At 44.5% G+C, this 18,727-nt stretch overlaps 2 protein-coding genes across 2 annotated transcripts; one reads left to right on the top strand and one right to left on the bottom strand.

Moving 5' to 3' along the window:
- The first annotated feature begins 433 nt into the window (after window positions 1–433).
- Window positions 434–5,191, top strand: LOC123189642 (transcription factor RF2a). Its single transcript, XM_044602104.1, has 4 exons — window positions 434–1,286; window positions 2,159–2,291; window positions 3,955–4,039; window positions 4,451–5,191. Exons 1-4 carry the CDS (start codon window positions 772–774, stop codon window positions 4,837–4,839), a joined length of 1,122 nt encoding a protein of 373 aa, XP_044458039.1. The 5' UTR covers window positions 434–771; the 3' UTR covers window positions 4,840–5,191.
- Window positions 5,192–5,429: 238 nt separating this feature from the next.
- On the bottom strand, window positions 5,430–8,097 carry LOC123189641 (cytochrome b561 and DOMON domain-containing protein At3g07570). The gene is made up of 4 exons (XM_044602103.1): window positions 7,620–8,097; window positions 7,110–7,509; window positions 6,676–6,974; window positions 5,430–6,037 (listed from the first exon to the last, which is right to left on the bottom strand). The coding sequence occupies exons 1-4, from the start codon at window positions 7,809–7,811 to the stop codon at window positions 5,801–5,803; spliced, it is 1,128 nt and encodes a 375-aa protein (XP_044458038.1). The 5' UTR covers window positions 7,812–8,097; the 3' UTR covers window positions 5,430–5,800.
- Between the last annotated feature and the right edge of the window lie 10,630 nt (window positions 8,098–18,727).

Here is an 18,727-nt window from a genome sequence, read left to right as displayed (position 1 = left end):
GCGAAACAACTTTGCCAGTGAAGCAAATCCACAGATGATTCGAAGCCAATAAAAACTGAAATAAACATACCGTTAGTGCTCTAGCTTAGTTTTCTATTTCTTTTTTTTTCTATGTGACGGAGTAAACGAGGAGAAATGATAAAATCGTATCTTTACACAATCCAACACATTTTATTAAAGGTTGTACATCACTCATCAACTAATGAATCAAGCTTATATTGTTAAACCATTCTGTAACGAGGAGTACTTAGCTAAAGCAGGACTAGTAGTAGATTACAGTGTATCAAATACTCGCCCTGTATAAGATACGTTTGATGAATATACTGAGCACCAATACAAAAGTTCTTGCGTGGAGAGGTGGGTGGTGGCGGCTCAGCCAAAGCCGTCCGTTCCCCAGCACCCGACGAATTTGCTGCCGCCGCACGGTGCGAGCCGCGACGCATGTGACCGAGGCTCGGTCGGTCTAGAACCATCGGAGGCGGAGTGCGAAAGCCCACGAGGCCCAGGCCACGGACGGACGGCGCAGCGGCCGAGCCGAACCGGGCATGCGGCACGCCGCCGCATTGGGCGCTGGTGCCCCACCCCGTCGCCTCCTCCTTCCTTTCTTTCCCTGCAGAGTCAATGCCCTGGTCAAACCTCCGCCCGAGCATGTCTTCCTCCTGCCCCTCCTAAGCTTCCGCCCCCTCTGCTCCCCTTCCCTCCCCCCGCCGGCGCAGGCACCCGCATTCCCCTCCCCTCCCCCGCCGCAGATCTCTCCTCCCCAACCCCGCCATGGACGCCCCGCCCGCCTCCACCTCCGCCTCCGCCGCGGGATCGGCGTCGGACGCCGCCGCTGAGGCCGCGCCGCGCCGCCCGGCGGGGCACCGCCGCGCGCAGTCGGAGATCCTCCTCGGGGCCTCCGCCCTCCCGGATGACCTCACCTTCGACGCCGACCTCGGAGTCGTCGGGGAGGGCGGGGGTAGCGGCGGCGGCGGCGACGAAGATGACGAGGACGAGTACGAGGAGGACGAGGAAGTCGGCGGCGGCGGAAGCGGGGGCAGCCGGATGTTCGAGATGTTCCTCCAGGCCGGCGGCAGGCTGTCCGAGCCGCTGGACCCGTCGCCGTACCCGCAGCCGCCGCCGCCCGCGCGGCCGCGGCACCAGCACAGCATGTCGATGGACGGCTCCACGTCGTTCGGGTCCGCCTCCTCCGGGGTGTCGGGGAGGCACGGCGCGGACGCCAAGAAGGCCATCTCCGACGCCAAGCTCGCCGAGCTCGCTCTCGTTGACCCCAAGCGCGCCAAGAGGTGAGACGCCAGTCTCAGTCTGAGAACCCACTTCCGTTGCTTCGTTGCTATTTTTGGTCTTTAGGGATTCGCGCAATATTGGATATCGAATTGCGGCGGTTGACAGGGACAGGTTACATGGATTCTGCTTCTTTGAAAAGGAGTCCAGTCCCAGGTACAAAGTGTGAAAGGGGCGAAAGTTGTGGAATCTCGAATCTAGTATGTTTTTCCAGAACAGTCAGTAATCATATGTGATCTTGCTGCTCTTTTTTTGGCCTGATTGATTGAAACAAAACATGGGACTGGGGACTGTCTATGTACAATTTTGACGATAACGAGACCGTCTATAGTTCCAGTATATAGCTTACTACTAAACATATATTAATCTTCTTTGGTGTGATACGCATTTTAAAATATGCTGGTGAATTGGTGATGTATGTCAGTACAGTATTTTCAGGCAATAAAAACGACATAACCCTTATAATTTGTTCTTTTTTTAATCAACTATCGCTATATGTGAATATATGTTATGTGTGATTAATTGTCAGTGGAAATCTTATATCTGATTTTATTGCATTACCTTTTGTTGGAGGGAGGTCACATCAGAGCACAGAGTTTCACCATTGTAATTTAGTATAGCCTTTTTCACCAATGGTAATTTAGTACAAGCATTGCAGTCTATGCAAGTTAGTTAGTCTGTTAATATTATGGGAGTAACTTCTCAGTGTGTTTCTTTGCTAGAACAATCTGGATGTGTCTTTGTCATGTGATTTGATTTGACTCCAGTTATTTGTTCCAATTATTTGGTGTTATTCATTGTGTGTGCCTTTAGGGGTTAGTGTTTATTTCTTAGATTGATTTTTCTTAATATCTACCTTGTTGAAACATTTTAGGATCATGGCAAATCGCCAGTCAGCTGCTAGGTCAAAAGAAAGAAAGATGCGCTACATTGCTGAGCTTGAGAGGAAAGTACAGTGTCTTCAAACAGAAGCAACTACACTATCAGCTCAGTTGTCCCTGTTACAGGTTAGTTATTGGGCTTTACCTTAATTTAAGTTCTTGCACATTGATATGTGTTAGATGGTTTAAACCTGGGTTTGGCTGAAAATTGCTACTAAATCTCAGGAATGGTCGCCAGAAATAGAAAATGCTTAGGTATTCAAATGAACGCGTGCCTAACTGCCTATGCTATTTTTAGCATTTAATTAGAATTTCCAACCGCTGACACTGTTTGTTTGTTCAGTTATTGAATGTTTTGCCAATTTTATGGAATACCTTTTATGTCTGCGTATGGTTACTAAATTTGTGGGTTTTTTGGCATGTTAACTCCAACAACTTGTTAAATAAACCCGAAAATGACAGGCATTATCAATATATCATACACAAGGTTCTGAGCGAAGGTGAGAAGTAGAAAACGGAAATTACAAGGTAGGGGGTGTAAGAGAATATGAGCCCTTCAGCGGTAACGTGGCCACGCGCGCTTATCCATCTTGAATCTGTGTTCCAAATATTAAGATCAGCAATGGCCATCAGTACAGTCTTGACGATGACCAAAGGAAAGGAGACTGCTCCTGCTAGCGAGGTAGCATTCCGCGTTAGAGATCAGTGGAGTGAAAGTAGAGAGATGGAGCTTGGTTGGGCCGCTGGGGAGGCCATGAAAGCACATCGCGACTAGAATCAACAAATAGGGAGAGACAGGATCACCTTGACGCAGGCCATTCTCAAAAAGTACCAAATCCCCTGGCACGCCATATGGACGTCTAACTAGTGAAGTTGTTGGATATGGTGCAGCTGCAGCCCCTATATCACCAACTTGTATTTCTGAATCTGTTTGTTTGAGCAGTCATTATTTATTTTAGTTCTGCAAATTGTTTATGTCTTAACATATTATTACCAGCTGTAAATAATTATCGAAAAGGAGGTTATACCCCTGGCCTCTGCATCGATTGATGAACATAGCCATGTAATTTTTTTAGATAATGGAAGAATATTCTCCTATCTCTGCACCTGGAAGTGCACACAGCCCATTATTACGTTGTTGAACAAGTCTTTGTTTAAAAAAAGAGAAAAAAGCAATAAGCGCCAACAGCTTGAGACTCATACTATCTGTATTCTGCCGATATGTATTATTAATATTCTGTAGATTTTCTAGTTGTTCAAAGAACTCCCTCTTCGGTTTTCCATGAGTGATGGGTTTTGTATTCTACAGATACATATTATTAATATATATTTTCAGTAAGTCCTTGTTTAAAAAAAGTGATAAAAAGGTAAAAAGCAACAAAGGCCACCAAGAACTCACTATTTGAATTCTACAGATACATATTGTTAATATACTGCAGATTTCGTAGTTACTCAAAGAGCTAACTCTTTTTGGTTTTCCATGAGTGATGAGTTCTGTAGTCTACAGATGCATATTGTTACTACACTGCAGATTTTGTAGTTTTTCAAAGAACTCCCCCTTAGATTTTCCATGAGTGACGAGTTTTGTCTTCTACAGATACGTATTGTTAATATACTGCAGATTTTGTAGTTATTCGAAGTACTTCCTCTTTGGTTTTCCTTGAGTGTCAGGTCTTGTATCCTACAGATACATATTGTCAATGGACTGCAGAATTTGTAGTTACTCACAGTACTTGCTCTTTGATTTCCATGAGTAATGAGTCTATCCCTATTTGTCTGTATGATACAGAGAGATACCAGTGGTTTAACAAATGAAAATGGTGATTTGAAGCTGCAAGTGCAAACAATGGAGCAGCAGGTCAGGCTGCAAGATGGTAAGGTTTTCTTTGTACAGCAAATTCGAAATTAATACAAAGATATTTTGTTGATGCCATGCTCATTTGACACCATGTTCTTCCATAACTGCAAATAACTCGATGTTCTGAATTCTACATGTCTACTTGCTCTCAACACATCCCTCCATTCCAAAATAGATGACTCAACTTTGTACTAACTTTATACTAAAGTTAGTACAAAGTTGAGTCATCTATTTTGGAACGGATGGAGTATTCGCTTGGATTTTGAGTCCTGATTTTTCTTGATCATCTAGAGACTGAACAGCCATTTTCGGTCTTTTCCTATTCAATCTACACGCCAGAGTTTACTTATGTTTCATTTTTGGCTATGTTAACTTTGTTCCAATGTTCCCTACCATCTTTGGTAACTGTTTCTTTGGTTACATGCAGCACTGAACGACAGACTGAGGGACGAGGTTCAGCAGCTGAAGATTGCAACTGGACAGCTGAACGCCAACAATGGAAGCCTGGGGAATTTCGGCGGTCTGTCCTCGTACGGAGTCAATCCACAGAGCTACCAGCGAAGCCAGATGCAACAACAATCTCTTCTGGCCGCTCAGCACCTTCAGCAGCTCCAGATCCACTCTCAGCACCAGCAGCCCCAGATGCACCTGCAGCAGCAACGCCTTGGCAGTGTCCGGCAGCAGCAGCAGTCGCAGCTGCGTCCGGAAGCACTGCCATTTCCGGGAGACCTCAAGATGAAGGGAATTGCCATGACAGCCCATGTGCAGAATGCGGGCCCGTCCCCTTTCGATGGCCGCGCAAGGAGCGAGCCGTGAGAAGCGGCGCAGGTAGGGTACATGTCAGTTGCCAGTAATAATAGATTTGCGTTGTACTCGTGCCTGAGTCGAGTCGAGCGGCTCATGCATAGGCTAGTGCAGTGTGTAGGTAGGTGCCTAGATGTCTGCAGCAGTCCTCTAGAATGTCGACCCCATTCAGTCGCAAGCTTGTTGCAGAACTGATGAAAGCAGAGTGTGAGTACTTCTTACCAGGCGGAGTGTTCCATCTGGAATTAACCATAAAAAGTTAAGTTGGTGCCCGAAACCTTTGTCGAATATCGTGAGAGACTGATAGTTGAAGCTGAACCATGGCGGCTTGGCGTCTGTGCCAGCCAGAGCAAATAAAATGCTTGGTGGAAAGAAAATTTTCTATTCTGGGTGCACCTTTTTTTTTGTTTCCTTGGAACGCATAGCCTAAATTTTGCTGCTGAGTTAATGTCCTGCAAATGGAGTATATCTCTTTCAGCAAGATGGAATGATTGCTGACCAACATTTGCAGCCTTCCGGTACATGTTTTCATTGCTCTCTCAGTGGGGAAAAGCTCAGGCGTGAAGATGAAGGCATGTCACTCGACCAAAGGGCAGCTCCGGTGTCGTGAATCCATCATGGAATAGAATAAAATCGATCGATGTACATACATGTAAAAGGAGGAAGAAAACTCGAGCAATCTACCAAGCAACCAAAAGGCGGGGAGGGTACAAGAATAACAACACCATGTACCAATGTACAAATATGAATCAGAGCATCCGGCTAATTAGGCTCAGCGACATAATCACTCCTGTCCCGTATCCTATACCGCAAAAGAATATATTTTTCAACAGAATCCTCAAATTCGCCATCCGCCCACGCTGCGAGGTGAGCTACCACAAACAACGCCGTTCGGTAGTAGCCGCTCCAAATGAATTCTCTCTATGCGAATCGCCGCCTCCATGTAGGATGTAGGGTGATGATAGATGGGTCATCAGTCGTCGTCCTCGTAGTAGCGCTTGAACTCGAAGGCGGCGACGGCCATGATCCAGACGGCGACGAAGACGCCGTAGGAGACGATGTAGGCGCTCACCTCCCTGGCGATGGTGAGGCCGAGGAAGACGTTGGCCATGGCGAGCAGGATGGCCACGCGCCCGATGTTGTGGTGGTACCAGTTCCAGAACCGCCGCACCTTGGACGTCTTGTCCGGCCGCGCCAGCACCGCCGTCACCTGCGTGTCCATCAACCAACACAAGCAGCAGCGTAAGCAGATCATCATCGTGGTTTCACCTCTCTCTCTCTCTCTCTCTCTCTCTCTCTCTCTCTCTCTCTCTCTCTCTCTCTCTTCTCTCTCCTCTCTCTCTCTCTCTCTCTCTCTCTCTCTCTCTCTCTCTCTCTCTCTCTCTCTCTCTCTCTCGGGAGAATGTTCTTCTGCCGTCCTCAAGAACATGCATGAACGCGACCGACAGTGTGTACTATTCTCGGAGGAGTCAACGAATGGAAGCATCAATTCTGATGGCAAGAACATCACGGGGCATGTGGAAATTACACTTAACTAGCAAGTCGGATTCACAGTCAACATCTACTACAGTACTACTACTAGAAACTAATAAGCTGGTAAAATTTCTTGCTGTTCCAGGCTTGTGTTCCCATCCCACACAGCACATGCCATTCTGGCAACTCAAATGATTAGATGCCACAGCACATGTATCCAGCCAGCCAAGGAGCCAAAAGTGGACTCAGATTAGCCAGCAATTTCCACACAACCACCGCCCCATGCTCTTAAGATTAAGGTTAATCCAGTAAAAAAAGATTAAGGCTGATCTAATGAGGCTCATACTCAAGAAGAATTCTGTGCGGCGTGCGTACCTGGAGGCATGCCATGGACAGGATGGAGATGCCGATGACCTTGTGCACCACGATGTTCTTGAGCCCGTCCCCGTTGAGCCGGAATCCGAGGACCACCGCCGCGATGCCGATGAGGAAGCCCAGCCCCTGCACGGCGATGTGGCCGTAGAACCAGTAGGGGTCCTGCCGCCGGAAGTAGCGCGCCACCATCATGCCCATCGGCAGCAGCACGCCCCACCCCATCATGGACAGCAGCCCGTGCCACCTCTTCGCCGGGAACCCCTCCTCGCCCGACTCGCCGCCGGCGCTGGACGGCGACGCTGGACACAAACCAACCCACAGATCCTCCTCGGTAAGTAAAAAATGTGTACTGGCCGTTTTTCTTACGGAACTACTGCTCTCTCAAGCAGAAAAGAGAATTAGCGGTGGAATTAATAATGGATGGATGTACGTACCGGAGGCGAACTTGAAGGAGCGGGAGCCCATGTCGCGGTGCATCTGGATCGTGTAGTCGGAGGAGGAAGGGAGGCTGCCCTCGTAGCCCACGGAGTAGATCAGGTACGGCTGCGGGCGGTCGGTGCTGAGCTCGAAGGCCAGGTAGAGCCGACCGGACTTGGACACGGCGACGGTCCGGTTCCTGACCAGGGTGAGCCGGCCGTCGTCCGGCGTCACGGCCTCCGGGCTCCTGCCCTGCAGGTAGTACTGCTTGGCGGCGCCCTTGCCGCCCGACGACCAGCCGACCATGGCGCTGCTGCCCACCATGCCCCCCTTGCCCGAGAACCCCACCGCCACGTAGGATCTCTTCTCCGGCGCCGACAGCACGAAGCTCCACTGGCTCGTCCCCGTGTTCTTGTACTGGCGAGTGGCGACACAAGAAGCATTCCGGATCAGATCAGGCGGCCACGGCTTGATTGCTGGAAAACACAGACCAGAAATCCGCAGCAATGCGGTGAGAGAAGGCGTACCCTGAGGATGAAGTCCTCGTCCTTCCAGAGCGTGATGCAGTGGAAGGCGTCGGTGTCGAAGGGCACGAGGCGCGCCACCTGGAGGTCCCCGTCGCACGAGTCCGACTTCTGGTGGCTCGCCGCGAAGCAGAAGCCCAGCAGGCAGAGCAGCGGCAGCAGCAGCCGCACGGAGGAGCAAGAGGAAGCCCCCATTGTCGCGTCAGTCAGTCTAATCCTCTGTCTCCCCGAGCTTCCCGCTGCACAGATTGGCGATGCTGTGCCTTTCTTGGGTTTGGCACCGCGGCGGACGCGGAGGGAGGTCGGACAAGATTGGCGGTGCTTGGAAGGGAGGAAATGGCCAAGGCTCCGCTGCCGGTGCTGGGGGCAGTTTGGCAGGTCAGAGGATGCTGCTGCCCTCCAATCGAATGCCGTAGCGATGTGCCAGTATGTACATATATCCTCCTCCCTCCCTGACTCCCTCCCTCAAGTTGCGGTGTCCTTGTGTGTACATGGATATATATCGTGCTGTGTTGGGATGGCTATTGGCTGGTGGTTAAGGTTCACCTACAGCTACAGGGGGCGCACATGCATTTTTCCATGGCAGCCAATCCTTGCACCGCCGTTTGCAGCGGGGTTTTCCGCTTGATGTGATTGCAGAAATGAGAAAGAAGACCCACGTTTACCAATTACCACCAAAGCTACGCTGGCTCCACTCTGATAAAGTCTTTGCTTGGCCCATCTCCCGTACTGTCATTGGTACACAGTTCTGCAGTGGTAGTAGTAAGTCGAGCATGGCCACGCCGACGGCACCTACTACCACGCTCGCAGTTAACCCGATGAGAATGCCGTTGCTTGTGACCGCGGCACCAATGATGAAAAACGGCCAAAATAGAAGCCAATCCATCGTCGGGCGCCAGCATGTCGCTTGTCCTGTAGAGGTGGGTTACACGAGCAGGGACAAACCGGGAGCGCCACGCAACGACGCCGCGTACGTGTATGCATGTGTACCGGCGCGCGTCCAATCAGTGGGCTAGCCAGCCAGTAGCCAAGCAAAGCGGGCGGTGAGCTTGCACAGCGAGGAAGGGGAAAGCGGGGCGCGATCCGACCACCGGGGATGGGGCACGGGAAGGGGAGGGGGAAAGGAAGGGCGGGCGGGGGCAGGCTGGTCCAGATGGTTATTGCGTCCGGGCACAGCTCATGCTCTGGCTAGCTGCACGGGCTGATTAAAGAACGGGGATGAGGAGATGCCGGGCGCACATGCGGCTCCTTTGCCAGTGCGGCGCACACCGATCCGTCGGTTTCGAACGGCGCGTCCCTCGCTTGCCAAACCTTCCGTGGCGGCAGACCGGCCATAGTGGTGCGCAAGTCCGAACCTGGCCTCAATGCTTTGATCCTGGAGGGATCTTCATAGCATTGATTTGGTTAGGGTTTGTATTTGTGTATTTGAGTGCTGTGGTTTCTCCCATGAAAGAGGAGGTGAATACATACATTCACATACACGGGTTGATTGGTCAGTGGAACCGAATGCATGGTGAACCAATCATCTAACAGCAACTCCAACGCGCCGACTCAAATGAACGTACGCTTTGTTCGATTTTTTTTGTCCGTTTAGGTCATCCGCCCGCTCGGCGTCCGCCCTCTTTTTAATTTGAGTCGACAGTGCGGCCAACACGCCAACCCATATCTGCCCGCGTGGCCGGCCTGCCGCCGTTTTTCAACAAATATACATATATTTTGCATAGTTTCGTAAGCAAACAAAAAATAGCATAGTTCCACAACACAAATAAATATATCATAGCTTACAACCTGAATAAAAAAAATTGTCCCAATTTTTTTTTTTAAAAACATACATCTACTGGTTGCCAATATGAGTGTAACACCCCTGTGTCCTGAGCTACATTAACCTCTTCGATTAAGCTAAGTCATTATGTTAAACAATGCTTAATCATCTTGATCCATATCACATTTCAAATTCCACTTTGAATTCAAATTCAAATTATAAGTGAAATAAAAAAATTCACAAACATGAAAACTAAAATGTTCATAATGTGGCAAATAATCCATAGATAATTATGGTGGAGAAAATAAAATTTTATAAAGTGTTTAAATGCCCTAAAATAATTAAAGCATGGGCTAAAACAATAATTTACATACTTTTTAAATTATAAAATTTGTAAACTAATTTATTTAAGTACCAAACTTTTTGTGGAAGTGGCTTATTTTAAAACACTAATAGTGGTGCAAGTTTTATATTATATAAGACTAATTTATTTTAAAAGGAAATAGAAAACATAAGCTAAAATAAAAAAGAATAGGAAATGAAAAGAAAAAAAGAAAAAGGAAAAACCCTGCCCCTGGGCCTTAGGCCATAGGGACAGGCCCAGTGATGACCCACAAGTATAGGGGATCTATCATAGTCCTTTCGGTAAGTAAGAGTGTCGAACCCAACGAGGAGCAGAAAGAAATGACAAGCGGTTTTCAGCAAGATATACTCTGCAAGCACTGAAATTATCGGTAACAGATAGTTTTGTGATAAGATAAATCGTAACAGGTAACAAGTAAATAAAGTAACTAAGGTGCAGCAAAGTGGCACAATCCTTTTTTGTACCAAAGAACAAGCCTGGACGGACTCTTATATAAAGCAAAGCGCTCCCGAGGACACATGGAAATTGTTCTTAAACTAGTTTTCATTATGCTCATATGATTCGCATTCGTTACTTTGATAATTTGATACGTGGGTGGACTGGTGCTTGGGCGCTGCCTTTCCTTGAACAAGCCTCCCACTTATGATTAACCTCTCTCGCAAGCATCCGTAACTACGAAAGAAGAATTAAGGTAAACCTAATTATAGCATGAAACATATGGATCCAAATCAGTCCCTTACAAAGCAACACATAAACTAGGGTTTAAGCTTCTGCCACTCTAGCAACCCATCATTTACTTATTACTTCCCAATGCCTTCCCCTAGCCCCAAATAATGGTGAAGTGTCATGTAGTCGACGTTCACATAACACCACTAGAGAAAAGACAACATACATCTCATGAAAATATCGAACAATACCAAATTCACATGATTACTTATAACAAGACTTCTCTCATGTCCTTAGGAACAAACATAACGACTCACAAAACATATTTATGATCAAGATCAGAGGAGTATTAATTATCATTAAGGATCTGAAAATATAATCTTCCACCGGATAAACCAACTAGCATCAACTACAAGGAGTAATCAACACCACTAGCAACCCACAGGTACCAATCTGAGGTTTTGGGACCAAGATCGAATACAAGAGATGAACTAGGGTTTGAGAGGAGATGGTGCTGGTGAAGATGTTGATGGAGATTGAACCCATCTCGATGAGAGGATCATTGGTGATGGCGATGGGTTCGATTTGCCCCTCCCAGAGGGATGTTTCCCCAGCAGAACAGCTCCGCTGGAGCCCTAGATTGGTTCTACCCAGGTTCCGCCTCGAGACGGCGGCGCTTCGTTCCGAAGGCTTCCTTCTTGATTTTTTCTAGGGTAAAAGACACCATATAGAAAAAGATGGGCACCGGAGGCCTGTCAGGGGGCCCACAAGGTCGGGGGGCGCGCCCTCCACCCTTGTGGCTGGCTGGTGGCCCCCCTCTTGTAATTTCTTCGCCCAATATTTTTTATTTATTCTAAAAACATGCTCCGTGAAGTTTCAGGACTTTTGGAGTTGTGCAGAATAGGTCTCTAATATTTGCTCATTTTCGAGCCCAGAATTCCAGGTGTCGGCATTCTCCCTCTTCATGTAAACCTTATAAAATAATAGAGAATATGCAAAAGTGTTGTGATATAATGTGTAATAACAACCCATAATGCAATAAATATCAATATAAAAGCATGATGCAAAATTTACGTATCACCCAGCACCTCCCCCGTTGTCGTCTTCCTCCCCTCCTTCACTGTTCGTCCAACCGAGCCCACGGTCGGCCCCCCGACTGATGTCTGCTAGACTACGTCGGTATTTCCCCAAAGAGGAAGGGATGATGGAACACAGCGACGATAGGTATTTCCCTCAGTGATAAGACCAAGTTTATCGAACCAGTAGGAGAACCAAGCAACACTACGTAAACAGCACCTGCACACAGATAACAAATAGTCGCAACCCGACGGGTTAAAGGGGTCGTCAATCCCTTTCGGGTAAAGGCGCCAGAAATTGGCAAACGGACGTGATAAAAATATGATAGATGAGATAAATAAATCTCGAATAAAATAAATTGCAGCAGGGTATTTTTGTATTTTTGGTTTAATAGATCTAAAAATAAAAACAAAGAAAAATAGATCGCAAAGGCAAATATATTAAAGAAGAGACCCAGGGGCCGTAGGTTTCACTAGTGGCTTCTCTCGAGAAAAATAGCAAACGGTGGATAAACGAATTACTGTTGGGCAATTGATAGAACTTCAAATAACCATGACGCTGTCTAGGCAATGATCATTATATAGGCATGACATCCAAGATTAGTAGACCGACTCCTGCCTGCATCTACAATTATTACTCCACACATCGACCGCTATCCAGCATGCATCTAGTGTATTAAGTTCATTGAGAAACGGAGTAATGCAATAAGAACGATGACATGATGTAGATAAGATCTATTTATGTAGAAATAGACCCCATCTTGTTATCTGTAAAGCAACGATACATACGTGCCGGTTCCCCTTCTGTCACTGGGATCAAGCACCGTAAGATCGAATCCATCACAAAGCACCGCTTCGCATTGCAAGATAAATAGAACAAGTTGGCCAAACAAAACCCAAATATCGAAGAAGAAATACGAGGCTATAATCAATCATGAATATAAGAGATCAAAGAAGACTCAAATAACTTTCATGGATAAAAAGAGATAGATCTGATCATAAACTCAAAGTTCATCGGATCCCAACAAACACACCACAAAAATAATTACATCATATGGATCTCCAAGAGACCATTGTATTGAGAATCAAACGAGAGAGAGAGAGAGGAAGCCATCTAGCTACTAACTACGGACCCGAAGGTCTACAAAGAACTACTCACGCATCATCGGAGAGGCACCAATGGACATGATGAACCCCTCTGTGATGGTGTCTAGATTGGATTTGGTGGTTCTGGAACTTGCGGCGGCTGGAATTGATTTTCGTTGAGTCCCCTAGGGTTTCTGTAATATTGGGGTATTTATAGAGTAAAGAGGCGGTCCGGAGAACACCCGAGGGGGGCACAACCCACCAGGGCGCGCATGGGCCTCCAGGCGCACCCTGGTGGGTTGTGCTCCCCTTAGAGCACCCCCCCAGGCGCTTCTCCGACCCATTGGATGTCTTCTGGTCCTAAAAAAATCCACAAAAAGTTTAGCTGCGTTTGGACTCCGTTTGATATTGATTACATGCGATGTAAAAAACATGCAAAAAACAACAACTGGCACTTGGCACTATGTCAATAGGTTAGTACCAAAAAATGATATAAACTGACTATAGAATGAATGTAAAACATCTAAGAATGATAATACAATAGCATGGAACAATAAAAAATTATAGATACGTTGGAGACCTATCAGCATCCCCAAGCTTAATTCTTGCTCGTCCTCGAGTAGGTAAATGATAAAAACAGAATTTTTGATGTGGAATGCTGCCTAACATGTCGTCTCATTTTCTTTATAGCATGGACATTTGGACTTTTATATGATTCAAAGCAATAGTCTAGTTTTGACATGAGACTTAAATACTCGAGCATATCAACAAGCAACAATGTCTTTCAAAATATCAATGCTAAAATAAGTTATCCATTCATGAAACACACTCGCGTATTAGCTACATCCAATGCTCAAGTACGATCATAGTGCCCCCTAGTTGGTGCTTTATAAGATAAGATGGAGACTCAAGTAAAAAAATAAAAATTGCATAAAGTAAAAGAAAAGCCCTTCGCCGAGGGAAGTAGGGATTTGTAGAGGTGCCAGAGCTCAAAGCGAAAATTAAGAGATAAAAACATTTTGAGAGGCATACTTTTCCTACCAGCGAAAACGACTTAGAGTTCCCCACACTTTCCATGCTAGATATATCATAGGCGGTTCCCGAACAGAAATTAAAGTTTATTCCTTTTTCCACCATACTTTCACCTTCCATGGCTAGCCGTATCCACGGGTGCCTTCCATACCAACACTTTCCAAGGAATTTATTATTTGACAACATAAAGTAATTTCATTTTTCATTTCGGGACTGGGCATTCCTAATACCTTTGCCTTACTCTCGTGCAATGACAAGTGATTAAACACTCATCGTGAGAATAACACATCTAGCATGGAAAATATCGGCCACCCCTCACCGCCTCGCGAGCAGTACAAGCACACAAAAGAGAAATTTATTTTGAAAATTAGATATGGCACATACAAATTTGCTTAGAATGGCAAAAGAATACCTCATATAGGTAGGTATAGTGGACTCATGTGGCAAAACTGGTTTAAAGGATTTTGGATGCACAAGTAGTGATCATACTTAGTGCCAAATGAAGGCTAGCAAAAGATTGAGAAGCGACCAACTAAGAAACGAATAATCTCATAAGAGAGCATTGAACATAATTAACACCGAATAATGCACCACAAGTAGGATGTAATTTCAACAACTATTAACTTTCATGCTTGCATAGGGAATCACAAACCTTAACACCAATATTCTTACTAAAGCATAATTACTCATCAACATGACTCACATATCACATCATCATATCTCAAAACTATTACAAGGAATCAAGTTTATTTTGTCCAATGATCTTCGTGAAAGTTTTTATTATATCCTTCTTGGATATCTATCACTTTGGGACTAATTATTATGTGTTTCTTTTGATAAGATCAAACAAATATAAGTGAAGATCATGAGCTTAATATTTCTTTCTCTCAAATTAATTTAAGTGAAGCAAGAGAGAATTTCTTCAAAATTTTACTAACTCTCAAATAGATCGAAGTGAAGCAGGAGAGCATTTCTTCAAAAATACTAAAGCACACCATGCTAAAAAAGATATAAGTGAAGCACTAGAACAATTCCATAGCTCATACAAATTTAAGTGAAGCATAGAGAGCAATTCTAACAAGTCATGGCATAATTTTGGCTCTCTCAAATAGATGTGTCCAGCAAGGATTCATGACTAAGAACACAAAGCAAAACAAGCAAAGACTCATATCATACAAGACGCTCCAAGCAAAACTCATAGTATGTGACGAATAAAAATATAGCTTCGAGTAATATACCGATGGTCGTTAGAAGAAAGAGAGGATGCCACTCGGGGCATCCCCAAGCTTAGTTGCTTGCTTCTCTTTGGATAAATAGCTTGGTATGCCATGGGCATCCCCAAGCTTAGGCTTTTCTTACTCCTTATTCCTTCATCCATCATAAGATAACCCAAAACTTGAAAACTTAAATCACACAAAACTCAACAAAACCTTCGTGAGATTCGTTAGTATAAGAAAATAAATCACTACTATAAGTGCTGTTGCAAACCAATTCATATTTTATTCTTGCATTATATCTATTGTATTCCAACTTTTCTATGGCAAAAACTCTTCAAAGAAAACCATATAATCATCAAAACAAGCACACAACATAAAGAAAACATAATCAGTCAAAAACAAAGCAGTCTGTAGCAATCTGGGTGTTTTGAATACTTATGTAAATCCAAAAATTCTGAAAAATTAGGACGACCTGATAAATTTATATATTAATCTTCCTCAAAAATAATTTGTATTTTATCATGCCCTGGTTAAAAATTAAAATTATTTGCGTGAACGCGAAAGTTTCTGTTTTTCAGCAAGATCAAGTCAACTATCACCCAAGAAGACCCTAAAGGCTTTACTTGGCACAAACACTAATTAAAAAACAAAAAACACAATCATAACAATGGAATAATTGTGCAAACATTCAAGAATAGGAAGCAAAAAGCAAAAATAAATTTTATTCATTGGGTTACCTCCCAACAAGCGCTATTGTTTCACGCCCCTAGCTAGGCATAAAACAAGGATCTAAGTTTTGTCATCTTTGTTCTCCAACTCTTCAATCAAGCACTTAGAATTTTTCAGAAATTTAGCATATAAATTTTTAATGATAATACACCTAGGAACAAATTTAAAGAAGTCATTCTTGCCCAAGGGATCTCTTATAACTTCAACGAAATTCGGGTGAATACTAATCATGTTAAGATCCTCTCTACTATTATTACTAGAAGTTGCACCCATGTTCTTAGTAACTTGAGTAATCTTGCCAATCTTTATGGGAGTTTTTTCAATAGTTTTAGCAGAAGCAAAAGTCGTACTTAGATTATTAAAGATTTCTTCTAGTTTATCAATCTGAGACGGGCTTTCTTCAATTCTTTCATGAATTACGGTCCCCTTTTATTTTAGCAACTTAAAAACTTCTCCCGCTTTTGACCCAATTTTAGTAGAAAAATCATGTATTTTTTTATCCAAGTTTTCATTATGCTCTTCACTAAGCATTTTCTTTTCAATAGCATCCAATCTTTCCATAACATGCTCAAGAGTCAAAGTTGTTTCATTAATCTTAAGAGGTGGTGAACCCACTAAATTTCCCATAGCATTAAAAGCATCAAGAGAAGGACACATCAAGAAATTTTCACCGGTAATCGTATCAAGGACGAACCTATACCAAGTGGTGATTCCCACATAAAAACAGCAAAGAAGAACAATAGTAGATTGCTTACGGATAGATCTATTATGAGCATTGCAAATCCTATACCAAGCATCCTTTAAATTATCTCCTCCCCTTTGTTTAAAGTTGAGAACCTCATTATTGGGAGTGCAAGTAGTAGAGGAAGAACTATCCATAATGACAAAAGTAGCAAACAAGATTGCACACAAAACAGATCCGGCAAAACGGCGAACGAAAAAGAGGGCGAATAAAACGGCAAATTTTTGTGAAGTGGGGGAGAGGAAAACGAGAGGCAAATGGTAAATAATATAAATGAGAGGAGATGCGATTTGTGATTAGGAACCTGGTAGATGTTGATGATGTATCCTCGGCAACGGCGCCAGAAAATCCTTTTGATGTCTACTAGACTACGTCGGTATTTCCTCAAAGAAGAAGGGATCATGCATCACAGCGACAGTAGGTATTTCCCTCAGTGATGAGACCAAGGTTATCGAACCAGTAGAAGAACCAAGCAACACTATGTAAACAACACCTGCACACAGATAACAAATACTCGCAACCCGACGTGTTAAAGGGGTTGTCAATCCCTTTCGGGTAACGGCTCTAGAAATTGGCAAATGGATGTGATAAAAATATGATAGATGGGATAAATAGATCTCGAAAAAAATAAATTGCAGCAAGGTATTTTTGTATTTTTGGTTTAATAGATCTAAAAATAAAAAGCAAAGGAAAATAGGTCGCAAAGGCAAATATATTAAAGAAGAGACCCGGAGGCCGTAGGTTTCACTAGTGGCTTCTCTCGAGAAAAATAGAAAACGGTGAGTAAACGGATTACTGTTGGGAAATTGATAGAACTTCAAATAATCATGACGATATTCGGGCAATGATCATTACATAGGCATGACGTCCAAGATTAGTAGACCGACTCCTGCCTGCATCTACTACTATTACTCCACACATCAACCGCTATCCAGCATGCATCTATTGTATTAAGTTCATGGAGAAACGAAGTAATGCAATAAGAATGATGACATGATGTAGACAAGATCTATTTATGTAGAAATATACCCCATCTTGTTATCCTTAATAGCAACGATACATACGTGTCGGTTTCCCTTCTGTCACTGGGGTCAAGCACCGTAAGATCGAACACATCACAAAGCACCTCTTCCCATTGCAAGATAAATAGATCAAGTTGGCCAAACAAAACGCAAATATTGGATAAGAAATACGAGGCTATAATCAATCATGCATATAAGAGATCAAAGAAGACTCAAATAACTTTCATGGATAAAAGGAGATAGATCTGATCATAAACTCAAAGTTCACCAGATCCCAATAAACACACCGCAAAAAGAATTACATCATATGGATCTGCAAGAGACCATTGTATTGAGAATCAAACGAGACAAAGGAAGCCATCTAGCTACTAACTACGGACCTGAAGGTCTACAAAGAACTACTCACACATCATCGGAGAGGCACCAATGGACATGATGATACCCTCTGTGATGGTGTCTAGATTGGATCTGGTGGTTCTGGAACTTGCGGCGGCTGGAATTGATTTTCCTCAAGTCCCCTAGGGTTTCTGGAATATTGGTGTATTTATAGAGTAAAGAGGCGGTCCGGGGGCACCCGAGGTGGACACGACCCTCCAGGGCCCGCCTGGGCCTCCAGACGTGCCTTGGTTGGTTGTCCTCCCCTCGGGGCACCCCCAGGCGCTTCTCCGGCCCATTGGATGTCTTCTGGTCCAAAAAAATTCACAAAAAGTTTCGCTGCGTATGGACTCCGTTTGATATTGATTACCTGCGATGTAAAAAACATGCACAAAACAGCAACCGTGGCACTATGTCAATAGGTTAGTACCAAAAAATGATATAAAATGACTATAAAATGATTGTAAAACATCCAAGAATGATAATATAACAACATGGAATAATAAAAAATTATATATACGTTGGAGACGTATCACCGACCACCTTGCCAAGAGAGGATAAGGGCACCCCCCCTGATGCCTCGAGCTCCTCCCCTTCCACTACAAAAAAATACACTTCCGTGATGATACGTGTTTGTCACAGTAGGTCACTTTTTTTGTCATGCATGTACATCCATGACAAATTTATGACAGAATCAAGATAGTCAAACCTGTGCTGTCGTAGAAGTGTTCCATGACATTACCAAAATTATCATCACGGAAGTGTCCACTTCCATGACGATAAATCGCGCATCACAGAAGTGCTTTCGTCAAGGGTGAACGACACATGGCATCCACCATAATGGAACACCGTTAAGCTATTCGGTCGGGTTTTGGATCCGATAACCCGTTAACAGCCTCGACCAATGGGAAATTTCCACGTGTAAAATTCTTATTAGCTGGACGAAACACGTGTCAGCTCGTCAGTGGGTCAGATAGGCGCCTATGATACGTCGACACGTGGCACAGCCCAACAGAGGCCCATTCCTGTGAAAAGGCCGT

This window comes from Triticum aestivum, chromosome 2A (genome assembly GCF_018294505.1).
Source record: "Triticum aestivum cultivar Chinese Spring chromosome 2A, IWGSC CS RefSeq v2.1, whole genome shotgun sequence".
Classification (NCBI taxonomy): domain Eukaryota; kingdom Viridiplantae; phylum Streptophyta; class Magnoliopsida; order Poales; family Poaceae; genus Triticum; species Triticum aestivum.
This window is presented reverse-complemented; position numbering and strand designations above follow the sequence as displayed.